General features: G+C 36.7%; 2 protein-coding genes across 2 annotated transcripts; both read right to left on the reverse strand.

The window, feature by feature from the left end:
- Positions 1-71: 71 nt before the first annotated feature.
- Positions 72-2,087, reverse strand: LOC128683813 (uncharacterized). Its single transcript, XM_053769771.2, has 2 exons — positions 1,536-2,087; positions 72-1,025 (listed from the first exon to the last, which is right to left on the reverse strand). The coding sequence occupies exons 1-2, from the start codon at positions 1,860-1,862 to the stop codon at positions 510-512; spliced, it is 843 nt and encodes a 280-aa protein (XP_053625746.1). The 5' UTR covers positions 1,863-2,087; the 3' UTR covers positions 72-509.
- Positions 2,088-3,120: 1,033 nt separating this feature from the next.
- On the reverse strand, positions 3,121-20,492 carry Pc (Polycomb). The gene is made up of 3 exons (XM_053769641.1): positions 20,332-20,492; positions 19,292-19,694; positions 3,121-5,775 (listed from the first exon to the last, which is right to left on the reverse strand). Exons 2-3 carry the CDS (start codon positions 19,358-19,360, stop codon positions 4,990-4,992), a joined length of 855 nt encoding a protein of 284 aa, XP_053625616.1. The 5' UTR covers positions 19,361-19,694; positions 20,332-20,492; the 3' UTR covers positions 3,121-4,989.
- Positions 20,493-22,583: the final 2,091 nt, after the last annotated feature.

The following is a 22,583-nucleotide window of genomic DNA, read 5'->3' on the forward strand; positions in this document are numbered from 1 at the left end:
GGAAAAAGCCATTTGTTGGAATTTCGGGTCTTTTAATAGCTTGAACTTAAAGATTGAGTAATGACAAGGAATCATTTTATTAAGTAAATTTTTAATTATGACTTCATAACTTAAAATGTACTTGATAACAACAACGATTTGTATAAGGTATAACTAAAAATAACAAAAAATATGTGTGACCCTTAACTTATGGGGTTTTAATAAAATAGGACACTTATACAATCCAGATACGATGGACCCACTGTGAGGACTGAGTGAGCTCATATTATTTATCTTTGGTCTAATTTCTTTACAAATTGTAAAATTGTTTTCGTCTTTTTACTGGTTGTTAAATATATTTATTAATTTCTAGAACAGGCTCAATCAATCCTCACATACACAAGTAATTTCATTTTTCACACAAATAGATATTAGGACTTATTAAATTAAATTAAATATTATCCTATTTAATTTCTAATAGTATATGTCTGGTCTTTATCCACTTCCTCATTAGGAAGTGGATGGCACTGCTATTGACTGTCCACTTTAAAATTTGAGTAATGGCATGCACTGTTGATTATAATCTCACTGATCCCAGAGGATGGGGCGCCTTGAGAGTTGCAGGCAGGATCCAGATGTGTTGTGGTGCTCATCACAGGTGCTGTATATAACTTTCCACTTAAATTTGAAGTAGTATGGGGTTGACTAGACTGGTTGAACACACTACATGGAGTGTTCTGCTCAGTTTTTGTTTCACATATTAAACCCATTTTAACATCAAATATTACATCTTGAATTTTCTTTTTGGCTACAAGTAAATTTTTCTCCCCTTTTAGAGACCGCAGTTCATTAGCTACATATTCACCAAACACTGAGAACTCGTCTCTTGACACTGACTGAGACACTGATGGGTAGACTTCGGGTCTCATACTGCCAGAGTCTGTGCGTGCCACCTTGTGTGGTGGCGACATATTGACTATCTTCCAGTCAGCAGTTGAATTATCTGATGGTGATGTGACACTGCCATTTACTTCTTGTTGCAATTCCTGAAATAGCAATAATAGCTATAAATAATGAAAAATATTTATTTTCTCTTCACAAGAATTACTCAGATAGTAATTAGCTTAGGTATGTACACAATACATATTTCAATATCAATAATTATATGAGAGAGTTGGAGAACTTTGCTAACAATGCCAAATCTACAACAGTTCTAATGCTGCTAGTTCATTCTTTTTAAAATTAAGAGAATTTAGAAAGTAATAGAGTGCATACATAGTGAAATTATGTAGTGGGTGTAATGGGTAATTAGTGACATAGGTAGGTATTGTTTGAATAGAAACTATAAAGAAATTGTTTTGTTAAAAGGGTTAAAAAGTGTTTGATATCCTAATGCTGCGAGGACTTGATACACAATCCCAGGTGGTTTTCGATAGGCACCTACTTAAATATCGGCATTGCATTGTTATCAACACAAACTCACGTGCAAGTAGCAAGACTGATAGTCAACTTTAGAGCAAACGAACAAATATTTTTATCATCTTAGCGATACTTACAGACTGTATTATTCTGTACGGCTTATTCGAGTCCTTCATGAAATGAAGATACTCAAATGCATACCAATTGCTGATGTATCTATCATTGGGATCCTCAACAAATGCACGAGCCTCTCTAGCAGACTCCCTGTTGTACTGGGTTCGTAAATGTTGAATCTTTTTAGTAATGTCTGGCATAGGAATACCAAGGAGCTCAGAAATTGCCCGTAACTCTTCTTTCCGTTTCTGTTTATCCTTTCTCGAGTCACACAACGATGGATTCCACAAAGTAGCATTAACTTGTAAAAGTTCAATTAATTTTAGGGTCTTGTCTTTTGACCATTCCATTGTACTATTTGCAACTAGCCGAGCACTCCGAGGCCCAAGCAGCCAATTTCAGATGTAAACAATGGATTTGACGACGAGAATATTTGACGACGAGTTGCTGAACTGCATCGGGAGTCGAGTCGATAATTCAAAACAATTTGATTGGGCGAAATCCATTACCCTGCACTTCGTATCTGTCTTTGTCCGGCATGTAGGCACGTACGTTCATCCATCTCTCTCACTATTCCTGTTCCGTCCTTCGTCCCTTTTGAATGTATGTGTCAAACGTCAAGCATTAAATTGACTTTGTGACATATGTCATATTGATTTTTTAACAAGTATGACACAGGAATTCACAGCATTGATCCATTGACCTCCAATCAATATAAAAAATAGAAGGTAAATAGGTAAAGGCAGGGCAATTTATACTTCGGAAGGTTTACACGCATGCGCGCGTGGCGTGCACGAATAAAAAACAAAAATTATACATGTAAAAAAGAACAATTTTATTCCATGACAAATATTGCGTTGCATTCCGAAGTCAAGCTTTTATCTTTTTATATACTACGACCTCGAAAACTATCTACCTAGGTACCTACCTAAAAAACATCTTTGTTTTACGGAAGTCAGATTTACTAATCAATTACACATAGATATAAGAACCATGGAATGTACCTACTAATTCCAGAACATAATGTTTTATAGGTATCTGTGCATTTTGCTAGGGCAACCCAGACGAACGTTAGAAAACAAATCCGGAATCCGACAGTATTTTTTTAACAAAATATATTAATATTGTATACATGTTGTAAAATATAAACTAATATGATAAGAAACCATAAATGTGAAAATAAGTACACGTTAAAATAATAATTTGAAATTTTAATACCTACGATCTTTCCTTTACTTCTCTATTTTTTAGGAGGATTTAAGACACATTCTTAAGATTCGACTCAGAATCTGATATTTTGAGTCTCATTATAAGCGAATATAGGAAATGGAACACAATCTCAGCAATACGTACTATTTTCCAATTCTTGCTTAACTATTAGATAATAATAACTTTAATTAGATCCTTATATAAGACAAAGTCCTCTGCCGCGTCTGTCTGTCTATTCGCTATAAACTCAAGTCAGATTGGTATAGGTATAAAGCTCATGTGGCACAACTAGCATTCGAACCTGTGACCTTTCGATTACAGGATTAAAGTGCAACGCTTCAATCTAATGTTAATTTTGGTACAAGACGGAACTGATGGGGAGAATAAAACAAAATAAACTCTAATTCATTCTCATTTATTTACATACTACAACGTGAGAAGACTATCACATTATAAAACAAGTGCCCTAACAATAATTACATAATATGTACAATATTTACAATGGCCATCCCATAAAAATGCATTATGTGAAACTTCATTCCACAAGATAGGTAATTGTTACTCTATTTTAGAGAACTTAATAACAATAAAATCAAGGAACACAAAGTTAGCGCTCGGAATAATTATTAAAACTAAAATTAATAACTTATTAGCACAAGGAATCATGAAATTAACGTAAAACAATCAGTTCATTTAATAAACGATCAACAGCTACGTTTATATTAGAAAAAATAAATATATTTAAATGGGCACAATACAAAAATCGTGTAATTTTTGAACAATTCCATTTTGTAATGTAGTTAAGACTAGATGTTGATCTAACTACATAGTTATATAACCTATTAACCTTTTTAAAAAAGGTTAGAGCAAGTCCCGTATGTAGTTGTGTGCAAAGTCAGGATAATAAAAAAATTGACAGATAATAAGTTGATCTGTTTAGGAATCTATAAAATGTATGAATAATAAGTCATGACGTTCCATCATGGAACCCTAGATGCCTGTAGACACACAAAAACATGTAATTTTCTTGTCACTAAAATCCTTATTGCAAAACCAATTAATTTGGGACCCAGAAATTCTCAAAAGCTCTTTATACAATGGGCAGCCACAATTTAAAATTTAATTTCCTAATTTTTGTACTAGTATTTCATGCTACTTACATGCTAGTACTCGGGGGAAGTACTTATAAAAATACAGAATCGATACATTTTTCGAATTAGTACTAACATATATCTAACTGTTCAAAAATTACATGTAAGTACTTAAGGAAAAAGTGAAAAATACCTAAATATATTTTATTATTTTGTTTTTGAAGAAGTACATTTGTACATTGTATTGTAATTCACCGTGAGTGTAGATAATTAGATCTATAAGATAGACAATGTATGGTCAGATTATAAGACTACGTTAAAATTAAAATCATCACATAATATAAATATCAACAATAACAAAAACAAAATTTACATGACCCTATCTACTGATATAAATAAAAAGAGATTCGAAGATCTATTTGCAATTAATAATAATAATATAATTATGTTGAATAATATGTCCAATAGCACTGGTTTATAGACAGAATACATTGATAGGAATATATTGAAACACTTCGTTTTTGCAGAAAAATAGAAGTAAGAACTTATGTTATTGTAGTAGTAATGGTAAATACCAGTTTATCAGCGCAAAAGCAAAAGCGCAAGAGTTATAAAATAAGTGATACAGTTCTTCTACTATAGCTTGGAAATGTAAGAGTAATATCACTACGTCGATTCAGCATGCTCCACTGTCTACTTAATATTTGGATACAAGACATAGCATAGCACTCACAGAATACAATTTATATTGCCGTATATCATAGAATGCCAGTAAACCCATGCGGGAACCGACAATCAGATTCCATCATCACTACTCCCAAGCCCAGACAGTCTTCACGATAGAAATGAAAAGCAAATACCTACACGTATACTGCCGACTTCTGCTCTTCCCTACAAACTGAGGTAGGCATATCATTGTCTTCTTCATAAATTCAACGAATAATATAAGCATCTTAATTTTAACAATTGACAACAATGTCTACATTTGTATAATTACTTGGAGGTCGTATTGCATAGTCAGTATGAGGGTCTTCTCTATCTACACAATCAGCATTCCTACCATCGTAGGTACCTTAGGCCTACATAATAAGGAATTCACCCTGACAGTTTTTCACTTCACCACAAACTATTTAAATAAATAGTAGATAACTAGATTTGTACAAAAGTCTCGTTGCATTTACGTGACATCGAGCGGTCGAGCTTCACGAGCTCTGAAGAAGCCGCGTTCCGTCCGGCACTCCCTGATGGTGACCGTCTGGAAGTTGACCGTCACGTCTGTGATGAATATCTGGTCTGCAACCGGCGACCGTGACATCCAGTACGCGGCGCCGCGTCGAGGGGGCTGAGGGGGCGGCGGCGGGGGCGCTGCCACAGGTGGTGCCTCGCCCCATGAGTCCTCGTCCTCGGGCTGCGGTGCGGGTGGCGGGGGTCTAGCTCCTTTTGGTTCCGCGGGTGCTGTGGCCGTCGGCTGGGTATCCGTGCGCCTTTCTCTTTCTGCGGGAATGTGAGCATCGGCTTCTTCTGGCGAATGCGGAGCCCTTCTGGGACCGGTTCTAGGCGCAGCAGCTTCAGCTGCGGGAGAAGCGGGAGCGGCGGCGCCGCCAGGGGGTGCCGCAGGCGGCGGGGGCTGACTTGCGTGCGGTGTCCGCCCGCCATTTACTTTGGTGGTGTCGTGCCGTTTGGCCGGCGGACTCATGGTAGTGATGGTGACTCCAATCTTGCCGGACTCCTGCGATAGAACGGCTGCCTTGCGCTTGCCGGGTGGCGGCTGCCTCTCTTCGCTGCCGCTGCGCGCGCGTTCTGTCGGCGAATGCTCTCGTTCTCGCTTGCGGCCTTGTCTTCGAAGCTCCTCGCCTCGCTCGAAGCTCTGAATGAGCCGCGGATCCAAGATATTCTCTTCCGGTTCCCACGTGTTGTGCTTTGGCTTCCACCCTTTCCATTTCACGTAGTATTCCACTTTGTTCTGAAACGAGAAAGGTGGCCGGTTAGGTATAACGTTCAATAAATGCGAGCACGGCGTCAGGCTGGCGTGACTCGACTGATCGGTGGCGTGCACTCTGTACGGGAGGGTTGCATATATAGCCTTGCAGATTGTAGGCGATAACATTAGTGAAAGTACGGGAATAAACGGTTCGAGCTAAAAATAGACTTAATGTTCAGTGAGTAAGTATAACATCTCGTGATAGCGGAGGTGTAAAATATAAGGAGGAGAGGTGAACGATTTATGAAATAGCCGGGAATGATACAATATGATATGATATTTTAAAGCCGAAATGCGAATAGTTGGTGGGCCCGTTCGCTCGCGGCGCACCTGCCGGCCAGCTGGCGCGCTCCCTACCGCGCCCGTACTGCCCGCACACCGCGCACGAGCACCGAACTCCGCACCTCGCGGAGCGGGGACGACATGCAATGTTCACTTGTAAAAGGCCGAACTTAATTAATCGGCTTTATCGTATTTGATGCGTGTATACTTTGTACTTTCATTGTTATTAAGCGATACTGAAAATAATATGATTAGATGATAGTTCATCTAACTTTAATGGTATAATCTATTATCAGATCCATTATTCAACATTTTAAATGACTGACAAAATCATTGAGAATTTATGATGCATATAACTACACAACACATATATACTTTTGTACTTAGTTATAAAATCGGATGTATGACGAAAAATCTACAACAGCCAAATTACCTAGATGATTATGATGTTATGCAAGTCACCAGCCATCGAGTCTAATTTACATGTTTGATACACAACACAGTTGAAGAAATTACTTGTTAGGTTAAGAAAATGAGAGAAAAAAACAACAATGGATAATATAGTGCATAGGTAGGCAATTACTCTACTAACTTATTTTTTACTAAGTATAACTAAGTAGGTGAACAGTTAGCAAACACGAAGATAATTATTAAAGAAGCGCTGAAGAGAAAGAAACTAATAAGTATAACTAAATACAATCGTGTCAATGCAACTCATGCAGTTTCTATTTTGTCTGAAAGTTCCGAAACAGCTGTGATGTGATGAGTAAGAAGTGAATGTTGCGGCACAAGGCACAAACAATCTGACTACAATGCTTTATTATAGGGTTTCCACGTCGCATGTTTAATTTAAATTCACAAAACAACCCAAAATACGTCTTATACCCTGGCATTAAGGTGGAATTTCAAATGATAGGAGCTGTGCATAGGGCGTTTCATAAATGGAAGGGTACAAAAACCCTCGCGTCTTATTGGTTTTACTGATGAAGGGTGCGATGGAAATTGTTCCGAACGATGTGACTTTGTACGAGCGTTCAAAAATATATTTTATTAATATATCAATATATAGTTTTAGTGCGCTAATATCAAGTAATCATATAAACTAGTGCGTAGCATGATTGCATTGCTGCTTTGGATAAATTTCATACAATATTTGGCTAAGGTTAAAAATAATTAAAAAACTACTGAAATCATCATAACAACGAGGTGAGAGAATGAAATATAGTGAAAACTTCAAAATACCAAAAAAGTTCTAAAAACGTAGCGTGTTATGTAAAACAAACGTAACCACAATAACACTGCCATTGCCCACAACGACACAATGACTGGCAACAATCGTATTGTGTCCATTTATTACCTCATCTCAAACCAAAGTCCGAAACCTAACAAAGGCATTAACATTTCAAAAAATAAAAAGGATCCGTTGGGACGTGTGGGCAAGGTGAGGTTGTGCGGCTGCCGCGCGGCGATTGGACGGCTGGCGGGGCAGGCGGGGCGAAGGGAGAGGTGCCACACCCCCGCTTCGTCTCACTCCACCCCCGCTTTCGTGTTCCAACCTACCAAGTTACCATTGCATGCAACTTAGCCCTTCTAGCGAATACATAAAGTTTCATTTATTTTGACACCGTTTTATAGAGAAGATGGTAGGTTTGATGGTTGTAATCGCGCCATGGGCGGACCAAGGCCCGGGTGCAAAGACGCCAATTAGCAGAGCGATCGGAAACCAGCTGCAATTAGTGTCGGAATAATTAACTAGATTTATACTAATCCTGCAATCACCATGGATATCGCGGATAGGGTGATGGGAAACATTACATCTGAAATTTAGTGGAAAGATCCTATTTTATAAAATAATATGATTTCCCTTTTCTCATTAAACAGCAGTTCTATATATAAATCTTTTCCTTTATGATGGAGGTCACATGTTCAAAATACAGATTTTTAAATATACATACATAGACAAAATTGTGATGGTGACTCGCAAGAGAACCGCGAATCCGCGAATACTTGATATTTTTCTTCTTCCGAAACTTAATGTGTCGTCGATATATAGCATGTTATTCTTATCCATTTTACTCAGTACGCTAATATATCATTCCGCCGCCATCTTTTTACATTAAGTATAAAAGTATCTCTTAATTTAGAGCCATTGTTATAAACCACATTTTCTTTGGCGTTCTTCCGGTTCCATTTCCATTAACTGGCACATCCAATGTCCTCACTTCACTATTTTCTTCGGTGTCACTATTTTCGGGGTATCAAACCATAAAACGCACATCTAATGCTTCTCAACATTTTCGTTATCAATGCTTTGTTGACTTTCCTTCGTATTCGTATTCCTTATCTCACTCACACTCATCTCTTCTCACATCAGTTATATACTCGTACTAGTATGTCTATGGAAATCGTATTTGTGACCCATCATTCTCAATCAAACTTATTAGATTCCGAAAATATAAAGTGAGTCTAATCTCACTCTTGTAGATCGTTGAAGGGTTTTGTGAGTCACCGTTTTCGAAAACTCCTTATGACTTTACCCAATCCGCGCTAGTTTATATTTTCACGTCTAATTATTACAGAGTTTTGGAGAGTAATATCTCAAGATCTTAATGTTATAATATCTCATTGAACCTTTGTATGGCAATAATGATTACTGAATTACCTATGTTAATAACTGAACATAGAAGGCTCCATCCATTCTAGCACTTAACTTCTGATTCATACTGATGTGAACTATATAAAATAAACCGGAGTAATAAGTACTTATTACCCCGGTTTAATATTTTAGGTACCTAATTCCTATTTCGTTTAACAAAGAAGCTTTAATCGTTTTTCGAATCAATTTAAATCAGTTGTTGTACCACGAAACATCGACTAATAATGCAAAGTCGTGTTACATATCGAGAGATAAGAGGCGTCCTTGGGCATTAGTATGACGAGTATACCTAAGATATTACACGAAAACTTGGCTTCAAAAAAGTTTGTTCGCGTTGGATACCGCACAATTTAACAATAGATCAAAAACAGTCGTGTCGATTGGTTCCAAATTATGATGAAAAATATACAATCGCGGTGCATCAAAAGCTGTGCGTTTGGTGATTTATGCTTATGACTGCAAAATAAGCAACAATAAACAGTTTGAATGTTCCAATATGAGCCGAACCCAACAAAAGTTGCTCGTACGAAAACCACTTTGAAGCAAAGAAGCCTGTTTTTTTGAATAAATGGATATACGTGGCTACTGTACCACTAGAAAATCGTAAATCTGTTAAATCGGAGTGGTGCACGACCATTTGTTTTCCAGAAGTCTTTGCGGAAATTAGGAAGAATAATCCACAACGCAGAATCATTCTCGATCACGACAACGCAAGCTGTCACACTTCGGGTGAAACGATCCTATTTTGGAGGGCGAAACAGTGAAATTAATGGGTCATCCGCCATGAAATTAGCCCTGATTTGACACCAAACGATTTATTTTATTTCCAACCGTGAAGAATAAATTACGTGATCATCGATTTTCAACCCAAGAAGAAGCTGTCGAGGCTCTCAAAAATCATGTTTTTTAGATACTGCCTTCCGATCGGAAAAAGTGCTGTGAAAACTGGTTTCACCAAATGCAAAAGTGCATCGATCATCACGGCGAATATTTTGAATTTTAATTTGTAATTCCCACCTAGTTAGACGGCAAAATTTCGGAATTTCCGGTTTTAGCCGTAACATACGTGTTTGTCGATCATAATCGACAATTATGTATAATTCAAAAATAAAATATAATAAAGGGGAGATAATTACATCAAAATTATAATAGGTACTGAGAAGCTAAACAGTTTATTTCTGTATCTAGCTACGGTTTCTAACATCACCCAATTAAAACTACCCGCATATTCAAAGTTAGTGATGTAACAGATAATAAATCAGAGGTTAACTGGTGCATAGTAACCTGAGGAGACGATTTAAAAAGTATCCTACCTACAGTTATGATTTATTGTTATTTTTAAATTGTTATCGTATAAGCATCTGCTACTGTATAAGGGTCAAATATTGTTTTACATTATTTTGTGGAGCTTTTTCTTCAGTAATTTTTAAATATTATTAGTCTTGTGTTGTTCTGCTTACTATATGAAAATCCTCATTAGGTTGTTTTTATAAGTTATCTTGTTCGTATAGTTGGACGCATCTACTTTAAATGTGGACAAGAGTTCATTACTGTGTAATAAATTAACGTTTGTTATTGTTGTCATTCTATTCTTTAAATTTTTAGGAGCTCGTATATCAAATAAGAAAAGGTATATCAATAATAATGATATTAGTATTGTAACGTTTGAACGACACGAGTAATGTAACAATCATTTCATCAATTATTTTAAAAACCATTTCATTGATTAGCATTTAGTTTATAATGTGGATTGCATTTCCCTTCGAGTTTATATTACACTTTAAACTTTAATCATCTCGCCAGTCGCCACAAGTTGCAGTACACCGTCATTTCCAACCACATTTTCACATCTATCAAGCTGTCACAAATTGCTCTCGAGCCACACCGCTTTCCGGATTTTCCCCGGTGGTCTGGCTGGGGCATGAGGCGGCGGGGGGAGGTGGAGATTAATGGCCCGGCTCGGAGGCCGCCTCGCCCACGGGACCGATCGAGCGTTTAAACACGAATCCTCTCAAATTGCCTGAACGAAGTGTAGTCACTGTGAAATTTCCGTAAAAGCGTTTGTTGGTATTGAAAACCTAGTTTAAGCATGACTGTCAAGTTTTGGTGATTGTCAGGATTTTAGACTTTATTTGACCTTTGGTCTGTTTTTTTGTGTTACCAATTTCGGAAATTCGGTTTGATTGTTCTTATATCTGTGAAAAATGTATTACCTATTTAGTGGAGTAGACGGTATTTAGTAATTATGCAGTGAGATTTATTAAAATTGCGATCTCATGCTAACAGGTGTTTGTTGCGTATTTTCGACACTACTTATTAGGTCTGTCACAAAGTAGGTATAAATATTGTTTATTTTACTTGTATGGTAGGTTTCGTATTCGTATTTTCAATAACAATTGAATTCAAAGCTCGTAAATTCATGCACACTTCTAAAGTTATCATAAGTAATAATTAGCTCAAAAATTCGTTTCAAACTTCATTCTTGATAGCAGTGGTCATAGAATCATTCACGGTGTTGAAGGTATCATTACCAAGAGCACGATTCGGAATACCTGTCTCTAATTGAGCGAGGGTTATTGGACACCATAAATCATAGTGCGTGACTGAGACAGTCGGGTGCATTGTCGTAAGCGAGGAAAGCGTGACGCGCGCACTCACGAACGATGCCTTGGATGTTCATTAACGCCGCGCCGTCCTTATCACGGCCCGGCGGCTCCAATATGGCACTTGATGCATCCGGCAAGTACCAGGGCGGGAGAAACTGCGTGGAGTTTGCATTGTTACTACACTGCAGCGAAGAATGCTCAATCTGGATTATTGACATCCTTATTACGGAATGCCAATATTAGGTCGGAGCAGTGCGCATTTACTAGGACACAATAAATCTGATGGAGACAACTTTGTAAATTCAATGTGTGAGGATAAGATGGACATCAGTGTGTGTATCTAATAATTTTGTGCTAGATAAAATATTCCCGTTTATTAATATTAATATTTCTAAGGTAGGTATTTGTAATCTGAAGTTATAACTACAATAACAGCGATATTCATTCGAGCGATTCATTTATGCTTTTCTTTGACTGTGTATAACGTAATTATTATGTAATTTAGTTATTATAGTTTTTTATTACCTGGGTATGATAATAACATTAGATATGTAGTTGAATCACCGATGAATATATCTTTTGTTTGCTTTTAACTTGAAGATTTAATAACATTAAGTTTTTCTAAATCAAAGGGACACCCTTTCTGTTATTTTTCTAATCTCTGTAGCTCTCAACTGCTCCAAAAGTTAGAAAGAACATGGACTGATTGAAAAAGCATTATTTGGTCTATTCAGTCAAAAAAATGAAGTGAAATTTTGCTTGATAGACTTAGCTATTTCAATTCACTCGAGACATTAATTTCTCCCTAATTATCTAAATGGAAAAGGCACTTGACTGTTTGAATGTAATAAATATGAATATTCAATAAAGAGCCTCACAATATCTCCAAAATACCAGCAAGCGACAACGGGCTTAATATTTTACTGCCGAGGGTGTAGATTCGTTTATAATTCAATCGTATCGTTTAATTTCGAGTCTGCGAGAGTCCCTCCGAGGCGTTAAAAGGGTGCCAGATAAATCGGGAGCGCAGGGGAGGCATAAAAACTAGGAGCCGCGGGCAGTCGAGCGCCAGAGGCGATCGGAGCAGTAACGACGCCGCCTCATTAATATTCCATTACTTGTTTATTTTTACACAAACTTTAAAAACTTAAAATCAATTATAAGCCTACTTAATCGTGTTTTCTCATTGAACAAAACAAGCATTATTATTGTTTTATTACAACTAGGTAGGTTTGGTATACGAAATAGTCCTTCAGGATGATAATTATCCTGTCCACGTTAGACCTCCACGGTGGCGAGGACGTGACATGTCTATCAGCATCTATTTGCTATGCATCTACGTGATCTATAAACGTACGGGTGGACGATTTCTGACCAGACATATAAAGAATCGATAGCACTCGAGTTGCATTTTCATTTCTTATGAAATTGAAGTCCTTAACTACTTAGAAATACATTGAAAATAATAAATGTTCATCAGTATTGTGTATACTAATGACTACGTCAGCAAAATGTTACTTCATTCATAGTATCGTGTACCTTGACTATGAAAGATAAACTTGGCATGGCAAACATCGTTCATTTATTACTTCAACCCTGCAAAATATCGCGCGTATTCTTTCGTAACTCATTTACCAGGAGCGCAGAACTGTCGAGTAGTATACACGCACAGCACTGTGTGCGAAGAGAAAACTGATATGCAAGACAAGGTAAGCAAGTCTGCCGGCCGGCAACGACGCTTCGCTAGTGGTAAGTTTAGGCAAGCCCCACGGCAGTCGCTCCGCAGCCGTGATGCGGATTGGATATCTTCTGCTCTGCTGTTCGCAGAATAAGATTTAATACAATTGATAGCCAAATTATATAATCGCTGACCGACATATTTACAACGCAGCTATGTGTTAACAAATTATCACGAATGATTTCCCGTAATTAAATGCAAGAATTTTGAAATCTGAACATAAATCTCTGTCGCTAATTGGTTGAACACGTGGAGAATTCATTTAGGTTGTTGTGGTGATTTGCTTGATCATTTGTCTAGGGGCTTTTTTACTGTTATGGCAACGGTGACGATGACTGCACTTAGCGGACACGGTCATCGACACGTAGACAATTAAATCTGTGACGGCATCTGGGCCTAGTTTGACGTAACGTCAATTTCTTCTTGATACAAAAATAAATTTTACTATCGTTTCTAGCATAATCTTATACGCTCGCTTATGTAGATCATCAGATATTTTCTGTTTAAATTAAATTGTAATACTTGTGTATCAAGCACGAAAATATAAGCATTTTTGTATTTACTCTACGTAGGACAAGACAACTTTTGATATTATCATGAGAGACGGCGAACGGATACTAAGTAGACATTAAATTTTCAAAGACTAATCAGCTTAAAAATCAACTTCAAAATTACAGAAACGTTAACTTATACAATTAATTTATTATTCATAACCATACGACCAAGATTTTTTTGTAGTACGAAATTGGAACCTGTAGAACCGGTATAATCGATAGGTATTTGGTGATATTTGATCAAATTAAGCTATCGGGTATAGGTAAGCACCCTCGTTTGAGGGGCCGCGACCCTCGGCCGCCACTTGCGGTCGGCGGTGTACAAACAACACTTGTAGGGAGACCGGTGTGATTTCAGAATGCGAATCAGCATTTTTGCCCAATTTGTGCCGTTGTCGTTCCTTTGAATTTATGTAACAATGGATATTAATAATGCAAGGTAAGTCCCTTGCTTTTCAATATTTGTTTAATAGAATTTTTATCTGAATAACATTTACTAATTTGTAAGTTCAAATAGGGATAACACCTTTTGTTTATCTGTTGTATTGTTTATAATGCGTATATTTAGACAAAATTAACTAAATTTATTTATGTGTACATTTCTAATTCACATTAGCCTGGGATTCATTAACTAGACATTCTGAAGCAAGATTCACTTATCAATTTTTTGTGTATCAATTACACGCCAGTTGTATTACAGTTTGCATTCTATTTTATGTCTAATGCATGAAACTGTTTATTCGACAAGACCAACCTGTTCACAATATGGTAATGCAAAAAAATATATTATTCTTGACATTTTTACAATTAATGATGTATCAATAAAATTGTGAAACGGAACGGAACTAACGTAAAATGCTGATGCTATTTAGTACTAATCCGAACATAAATTTTAATAAGCTATAACTCAATTAGTAGGGAGCGGACTGGGGAGATGCGACAAAAATGCGATACTCGGGATATAGGATATGGGGAACCTGGGGTACCCTCGTCAGGACCCTTCATAACACGGCCTGATTACATTCCTTTGTTAGATTAAACAATATATACAAACACTGCACTTGTTAGAAATCATATTTGGTATTTTATTATAAAAATAATCCTAGCTCTGGTAGGCTCTGCGAAAGATTTTTATCAAATTAATATAAGTGAACAAAACTATATATAGTAAGTAATTTGTATTATTAGTTTAGTTCGTAGAATTTTGTGAAACGTTGTTTATTACTAAAAGAATGGTTCTTTAAGTTCCGAGTTGTGGTCTTTGCACTGACGATCATGAGAGAGCTGAATAAGTAGGTATTTAGGTAAACGATGTGATGTAACTATCATTATCTGAATGATATCAAGTAACTTTTACATGGCAAATATTCAATGATTTAAATCACAAAATGTCAGAATATAATCCTATTTATGTTTTTTCAACTTTCATCATAGAAGGCATCACGTGGGAACTTCTCACCTGGGCGCCGTCCCCGCCATACACTTCACTAATTATCAATTAATTACCGACCTTATCTGTATCAGATAGAGTACAAAAAAGAGCGTCCTTTCATTTTCGTCTTGCATTTACATAATAATGCGTGGGGCATCACGGCGAGTCGACAGGAGCATTATTTTAATGACACCGCTAGTTCAGCTTGGGTTCTTGTAGCATCCTGTAACTGTCCATGTTTTGAGAAATAGGAGCACCAAAGATTGTTGCGATAAAAGTATCGTGTTTCGGACAACTTTATTGACATTAAATTAATCGTAAAATGACTTTAGTGCGACCAGTTTTACGACAGAATTTGCATTAGCGGTGCTTTGTAATCTAATCGCTTTCGTAGTGTGACTACTGTCGATAAAACGTGTAACGGAACGCGGGAGCCAGACAATGCAGCCTCGGTTTTAATTGCAGGGGCTCCCATATGACGATTCCCCATTCACCACTTTAATATTCGAGTGAACGCGTATGCGATTAAGTATGCTTTCTAAATATAGGGGCCCTTTATGTACGAAAGTTTTTATATCGGAGGGGTGGCCCAGTACCTACACGCCAAGTATACATAAAACCCCTAGTTATAATAATGGTATCATTTTTCAACAGCGAAATCTATAGAACCGTACCATTATTTTTTAAACGAACAATTTTAATCAAAATTTTATAGTCTAGCATTCAATGTTAATCAAGTAAAAGTATATAATTTATTTATTTAATCAATAACTCAAATCTATCACTATTTATCATTATTAGCCATTTAGAAAACAATTTATAAATAAGTATTTCGAACCAGGAGTATCTAGTTTTCTTTTTTATAAATATCAAATTGAACATATTTACCACTTTACATAACAAAATTCGCGACATCGCAGAATTCAACTGTTTACGAGTTTTTTAATACGAATAATCCACTCCTCTGGTCGAATAAAGAATAACTGACATAAAAAAGAAAATAAGACAGCTCAATCGATTTCTCTGCTCCCAGGGCACTTTTTTATTTCATTCCGATATAGGGATGGATAAAATTACGGCACGGCATTGTCAGGCGATTATTTATAGAAAATTTGGTCTCTTTGTGTCGCTTCCGAGTGCACATTTGGGACTCTTCGTTTTAAATTATCAGTTCTTCATCGTGACCCCGAGATAACGGCATTTTTTGTTTATTTTTTTTGGATTAGGGAAAACCGTTACAAGGCATTTTACGCTTCAATAATCCGAGGGCAGAATTTGGTCGTTAAGAGTGTTTATTCTTAATTCCCATAGCGATGTAGTCATTCATTCAATAATGAAATCCATCTATACTTACATACATTTCAAGCACAAAAAAAAATTTAGTAATATATTTAAGTGCCCTTTTTTACATTAATAATATGAATGTAATAAAATAACATAACATAGGTAAGACATCTACTAAGACCCGAAGATCTTATATATTCTAAAAGTAATTTATATATTCAAAGGAAGTATATTAATTTGTTTATGTATGTCATGATTATCATTTTAAATGAATTTTTAGTACAATTGTAAACATTTGTTTGTTACGAACAGCGCCATCTAAAGAAAACCTCTTGAACTATGTAGTATGCGACTTACTCAAAAAGTAAGGGCTATGGACGAACCCTCGCTGACAGTATTTCTATAAAAAATAATGAAAATAATCTTTAGTGAGTCCTAAATGTGTTTAATCGTACAATTTTGCATAAAACTAATATTAGATTAATTGGTTTTCTTTAAATACACGTTACAAGAAACATTTTTGCTCATCAAAATGAGTGCTCGACGCTGATTGGCTGGCGGTTCTGGCGGGGAGCATGCGCATTCGATGGTTGTTCGGTCGAAGCCGAATACTGGCGCGTTCTTGACGAGATACCAGGGACACAGAGCTCTGTAGGAGTTTACTACTACAAATTAGGTTGTTATTGGAATATGAACTCTACGTGATAGTAGTAAAGTATTAACTTTGTTGGTTTTCAAAAGTAACATTGAGTAGGCCATGCCGGTTGATAACAGAAACGATATTAACAAATGGAATTTGAGCTTTATATCCGTCATGTTAGTGTCAAATTTATGGTGGCAAGGTATATCATTATCATTAATTGTTTCCTAAATTCGACACGGCGCTAGTGGAAAGGCTTTATAAACTTTTATAAGGGTTAAGAGGTATTAATAGGGATTAATTTATAAGTATATGTGATGAGTTCTGGTTTAAGGAAGTGCGAAGGAAATGTATTTTGTCAATGATTATGTCGTAATGTAGATAAAACATGATTTTGGAAATAAAATTATTTCCATATATATCTACAAAAATATATTTAAATGAAAGCTACTGTCATACATATTTAATTGTTCGTAACAAAGATTTAAATGGAAAATAAAATTTAACTCAATGTTTTTTTTTTGTATTGACAAATGTAATTACTACTTTTATAATACTTGAATTTTATCGATCTAAACAAACATTCTATAAAGTAATTCAATCAATAACCCAGTGTGACATTTTACATACAATGTATATTACAGATAAAGTTTTGTTCGAGGTAAATTTTATTATCCACGCCCATTTTGTTTAATACAGTCAACCATTGTTACATTTATGAAATTCATGTTCTATAATAGTGATGGGGTTAATTTAAGAACTTAGCTTTAAAAAAATTTGAAAATATTTAAAAAGGCAAATCATAATTTTTAAGGTAGATAAATGTTTTTCTAAAAGAGCAAATTAGTTGCTTCCAATATAGTCCTAACACGCACGAGTTTTAACCCACCATCATTATGTTCTGTGTAAATATCATTAAGTAGTGTTACTTTAGAAATACTATTTATTAATATTGTAATGCATAATATCGTTAAGTTTTTGATTATTGACTGTCAAAATAGAAATGATTATTTGAAATATCTTAATTATTTTGTTAAAAGTTTTGAGAAATCCGAATTAGATAAAGATTGTATTTCATTTCATATATTAAACAGACTATGTTCAAAGCGAAAACGTTTAAGAAATATTAAATTAGTATTGTATAGTATTCAAATGTTAGTGGATGAGAAGAGTTAATACTGAATTACCTGACAATTATCTCCATCAGATAATAATCTTCTTTATCGAATGTTAAAAACATAACATTCAAGACGATATTATCTTGGTTTAATTAAAGAAATAACAGTTTTAAGTTCTTCAAAAATCGATGGGATTGATTGCCATCTGTCCTAAGGAGATTAAAGTTATGTAATTTTAAAAATAAATTAAGGTAATTATTAGATAATTCACTGCGTCTATTATAAAGACAACAAAGCTCTCTTTGAAAAACATGAATTTTAAATTAAATGTTCCTTTCTTTGAAAATACATAAAATATGACAAAATTAACTTTTAACATCCGAATTTATCAATCATATAAAAAGTTTTCAAATCACCCCAAGGATTTGTTGGAGCAGATAATAATATTTCCTTACCATGGGCAAGTACCTATGTCCTTAGTACCACGAGCAATTAAACAGTGACTTACCTGTCTTAATCTTCAAATCTATAATAAACTAACTTCCAGAGGAGGTAGAGGAAAACATTGAAGTTATTGCAAATACCCAGTAGTCTTATAGTAAGATTAATTTACCACACCCACATATAAAAATATTATACTGTTAATTCACAGAGAGTCATGCACAAGTTAGTAGCGAACTATCAAGTGTACAAGCAATGCAAAAACAGGCAAATGAAAATGACAAGGCTACCCTTCACAAAAGATTCTAAAGAGTGTATAGTGTCAAACTTGTTTGCTCTTAAAAACTAATGTAATCTTAAGAAGGGAAGCACATTCATAAAGTTATTCACTTTCTCATTGCGACCCCGGTGCCTCAACTTCTCAACAGACCGTGTAGGGGAGCCTTGATAATAATAAGAGAGGAACAGAGCGTGAAAAGGAACCCAAAAACCCTTACCAGTAACCAGCTGCTGTCGTTACAATGGACGGATTAATTCACAAAAATCTAAACTACAATCACGTTGAGCAATGCATATTATTTATAAAGCGTGTTTTGAAATTCAGTGCAAGCAAAACAAGCGATCGCCGTTGCGACAGCGGCTCACAATAAAACGTGCAAACAAAATTCGCAGCTGACATGTGATCTCGAATGCATGCAATTTCGTAACGTTAGCATCCACCTCGAATCCAAATTAAGTAAAGCTCACCTTTCTAATTCTCTTCTTCATGATACGCTCAGCGGCGTACACGCTGTCACCAAGCTCCATCTTATGCATCCCCAGTTTGCTTGATGTAAAAAATCCAAATATAATCCAAAACACTGCAATCCGATTAGTGTAATCCTTTTCACTGCATCCAATATTTAGAGCACTGCAATCCGGCACACATTCTCTATATCAATTCACAATTTGGTCACTGTCACTGTTCAAAGTTGCCGCGCGAACGATCCTTTTTCGCGGCAAACTGCAGCACGACCTCCCTCCACAGCGTCAGAGTCAAACTGAAGTAGGGGGACGAAGATCCCGCCCCGCGGACCCCGCACGCCCCGCGCGCTCGTACCGGTGAATGCCGATAGAGAGCGCCACGCGTACACAAACACCCGCTCGATATCTGTAAACAAAACTTATTTTCATCAAACTGTTCCTTGTTATTGTTTATCAAGAGTATTATTTTTAAAGACTTATTCTACAGCGAATCATTATTCAGATGGCCAATGCTGAGACACCTCTGTAAATAATAATATGTATTTTACTTCGGTGTTACTTATATACTTAAGAATTATATCACATAATTCTAATTATGAAAGAACAAAGTTGGTGAAGTCCAAAGTTAGAGAATGAGAAATATGAACCAGAAAAATGACAATTCGTCGAAAGTAAAGTATTCATAGAGTTCGTATCGGTGAGAACTGTAGGTATTGAGTTTGTTCGGTTCGGCTCGGCAGTAAATGCGTCTCACTCGGGTCGGCGATTCCCCACAGCCAGCGCGGTGGAGGCACGATAGCTTCGAGTGCGGCGTTGCCGTTCTGCGCCAGCTGCGAGAGAAAGACCGTACCCTATTATTTACGAGCGGCGTTGCCACACCGACCGGCCTACGTTGATTACGAGGACACCGCTTTTACGTTCGATCATCCGGTGCTGTAATACTATGTTTATTTCACGATTTCCTCTGATAACTAATAGTTTATGCATAGTACCAGTATTTTAACGACTACATAAATATTTTCCAAGGCTATTTGGTGGGTTACCTGTATATATGAGCGAATTATATCCGTAGGCACTGCCAACTAGTATTCCAGGTCCAAAAATGTAAGCAATCCAGAAAATGGCACTGAACTCAGTTTTTGTATTTTCAGAAAACCGACAGCGAAAGCGACCAGCCAACAGTGCGCGCGTGAAGTAACTAAGGCATTTTCGGTCGTATCGAATCGGGTCGGCATTCGTGAAAGGTCGGTATTTTGGGCCTTGCGGGGTGCGGGAGAGGTGTAAGAAGGAGGCACGGGATTGGACGTTGAGTACAGGCGGCGGGCGATGCGTGACGTCGGCCAATAGTAGAGAGCGACGCGGCGCCCCGCCCGCGCAGTCTAGTCGTAGAGATCTTTCATCTCTTTCTCACCGGCTCGATCGGTCGATCTCGTTGTTTTTTCCGCGCCGAGTCTCATGTAGAAAAATAAACGGACATTTTGGATTACGTTCGACGAAGGGTCCGGATCCGGGCGCGGCATTATTATTTATTCGTTGGCTTTGTTGTAGGGAGAGATATGGGGCGATAAATAGATACAGCTTGCGTCGACACGACACGTTCGCCAGATATCGGCTCGTTTTATTTCTGAGCTGTCATGTTTGATGTATGGGCCCTGCTTTACAACCTCGTGCGCTCTATGTCTTTTTTTAATAACGAACAAGTTATCAACTAAAGGAGGTAGATGGATTTATGAAAGTCAAGATGGATTTATTTAACGCAGCATCTACAGGAATACTTATCTTCTTATTTATTAAGTATAGCACATGCAGGAATATCTGTCGCATTTCTTAAAGTGATGTCGGATACGCGCAGTTATTCAGCTATCATCATTGTTGGATCAAGATCGCAGGATAACCAAACATACCTATGTATTTATTTACTATTTAGTACAATTATTAGCACATCAACTTGTCCTAATCGAGCTATCCATAGCTATTTCCGACTTAGAGATCTATGAAGGAGTTCTGTATCGATCTCACATGACTGAGAAAAGGTCAAGAAGAAGAAGAGATCTATGAACTTAACCTGCGGTTAGCTGGAAGTTCGCTTATAAATGTATAATTTGTTTATTAAAAAAAAAAACTGGTTGTTCCGACAGAAGTGAAATTACGTTGTGAATTTTTGACGTCTTACGAATTTTTGATCAGAGGGGTTAGTGCGGGTTAGAATTTCACTTCTCACCATCGAATCGACTCGAAGTGACTCGAAGTGAGACGCAGTGCACCAATGACATTGCAGTGTGGTTGTCACTGCGTCACAATGGCGCAATATGATTGGTTCGCTGTGTCTCATTTCGAATCGATTCGTAGTGAAAAGTGAAATGCTAACCCGCACTTCGCCCACAGGTCACGTGTCCTGATGTGAGTTTAACATTTTTTAGCCATCACAAAAACTGCACAACGTCGCTAAAGAAGTTTATATATGTATGTATTTAAGCATAGTTTTTAGGCATATGCAACATGCTTCGTCTAAATGTACAATAGAAGAATCCACTATATGCTTCGTCAGAATGTTAACATGAAGAAATCCGGAACATGTTTCGTCAAAAAGTTACTTAAATAGGTAGGTAGTCTATGAGACAATTCCGTGCCGATTCCGGCCCAGAAGTTCCCGTAATGCTAGCTGTATTACCGTTAAATTTCTAAGGAAAGCCTCTGAGCCAGGTACGACATTACAATGATTTCTCGATATTGAAATGTGGACCAAAACATTTCCCAACAATGTAAATGAATCAAGTCTGGATTGGACTTAAGAAAAATTAATAATTTTCCATAGGTCTACAAATTTCGTTGCTCTTCATAATAACCGAGCGGTACTCTTAATTAAATGATTATGAGTCTTCTATTCCCAAATGTAGAAAATTCACGTTAGGATTGTTTTCCTAAACGAATTATCTTTTCACGGTAACAGGATGTTGATATGAGAAAGATGGCGTTTACTTTCCTCCTAGAATACCTCCATTTCCTCTCGTGGATGTCGTACGAGCTAACTAAGAGTTAACGTTTTATACGTTGATTGTGTAAAGGTTTCTACGGCCAATAACGATCAACGGCAGGCAGCCGCTGGTGAAATTGGAGATGTATCTTCAAAGTTGAATTTAAAATTTAAATATTTATTTTTTGATGAGAATTCGGGCTTTAGAATGTGACAATAGAAGATGTAGTAACCGGGAGAAGTTCAGATGAGAGACATAGAAACTCATAAAGAAAAGAAAGGAAGAAGTTGGATGCATCAAGACGTAGTGTTGGTGAAAAG

The sequence above is a fragment of the Plodia interpunctella genome, chromosome 3 (genome assembly GCF_027563975.2).
Source record: "Plodia interpunctella isolate USDA-ARS_2022_Savannah chromosome 3, ilPloInte3.2, whole genome shotgun sequence".
NCBI lineage: Eukaryota > Metazoa > Arthropoda > Insecta > Lepidoptera > Pyralidae > Plodia > Plodia interpunctella.

Coding starts and splice junctions, on each gene's coding strand:
- Pc (XM_053769641.1), bottom strand. CDS start 19,360: ATGCATAAGATGGAGCTTGGTGACAGCGTGTACGCCGCTGAGCGTATC. Junction 5,776..19,291: donor TGAAGAAGAGAATTAGAAAG/GTGAGCTTTACT, acceptor TTCTCGTTTCAG/AACAAAGTGGAATACTACGT.
- LOC128683813 (XM_053769771.2), bottom strand. CDS start 1,862: ATGGAATGGTCAAAAGACAAGACCCTAAAATTAATTGAACTTTTACAA. Junction 1,026..1,535: donor CGTACAGAATAATACAGTCT/GTAAGTATCGCT, acceptor TTGCTATTTCAG/GAATTGCAACAAGAAGTAAA.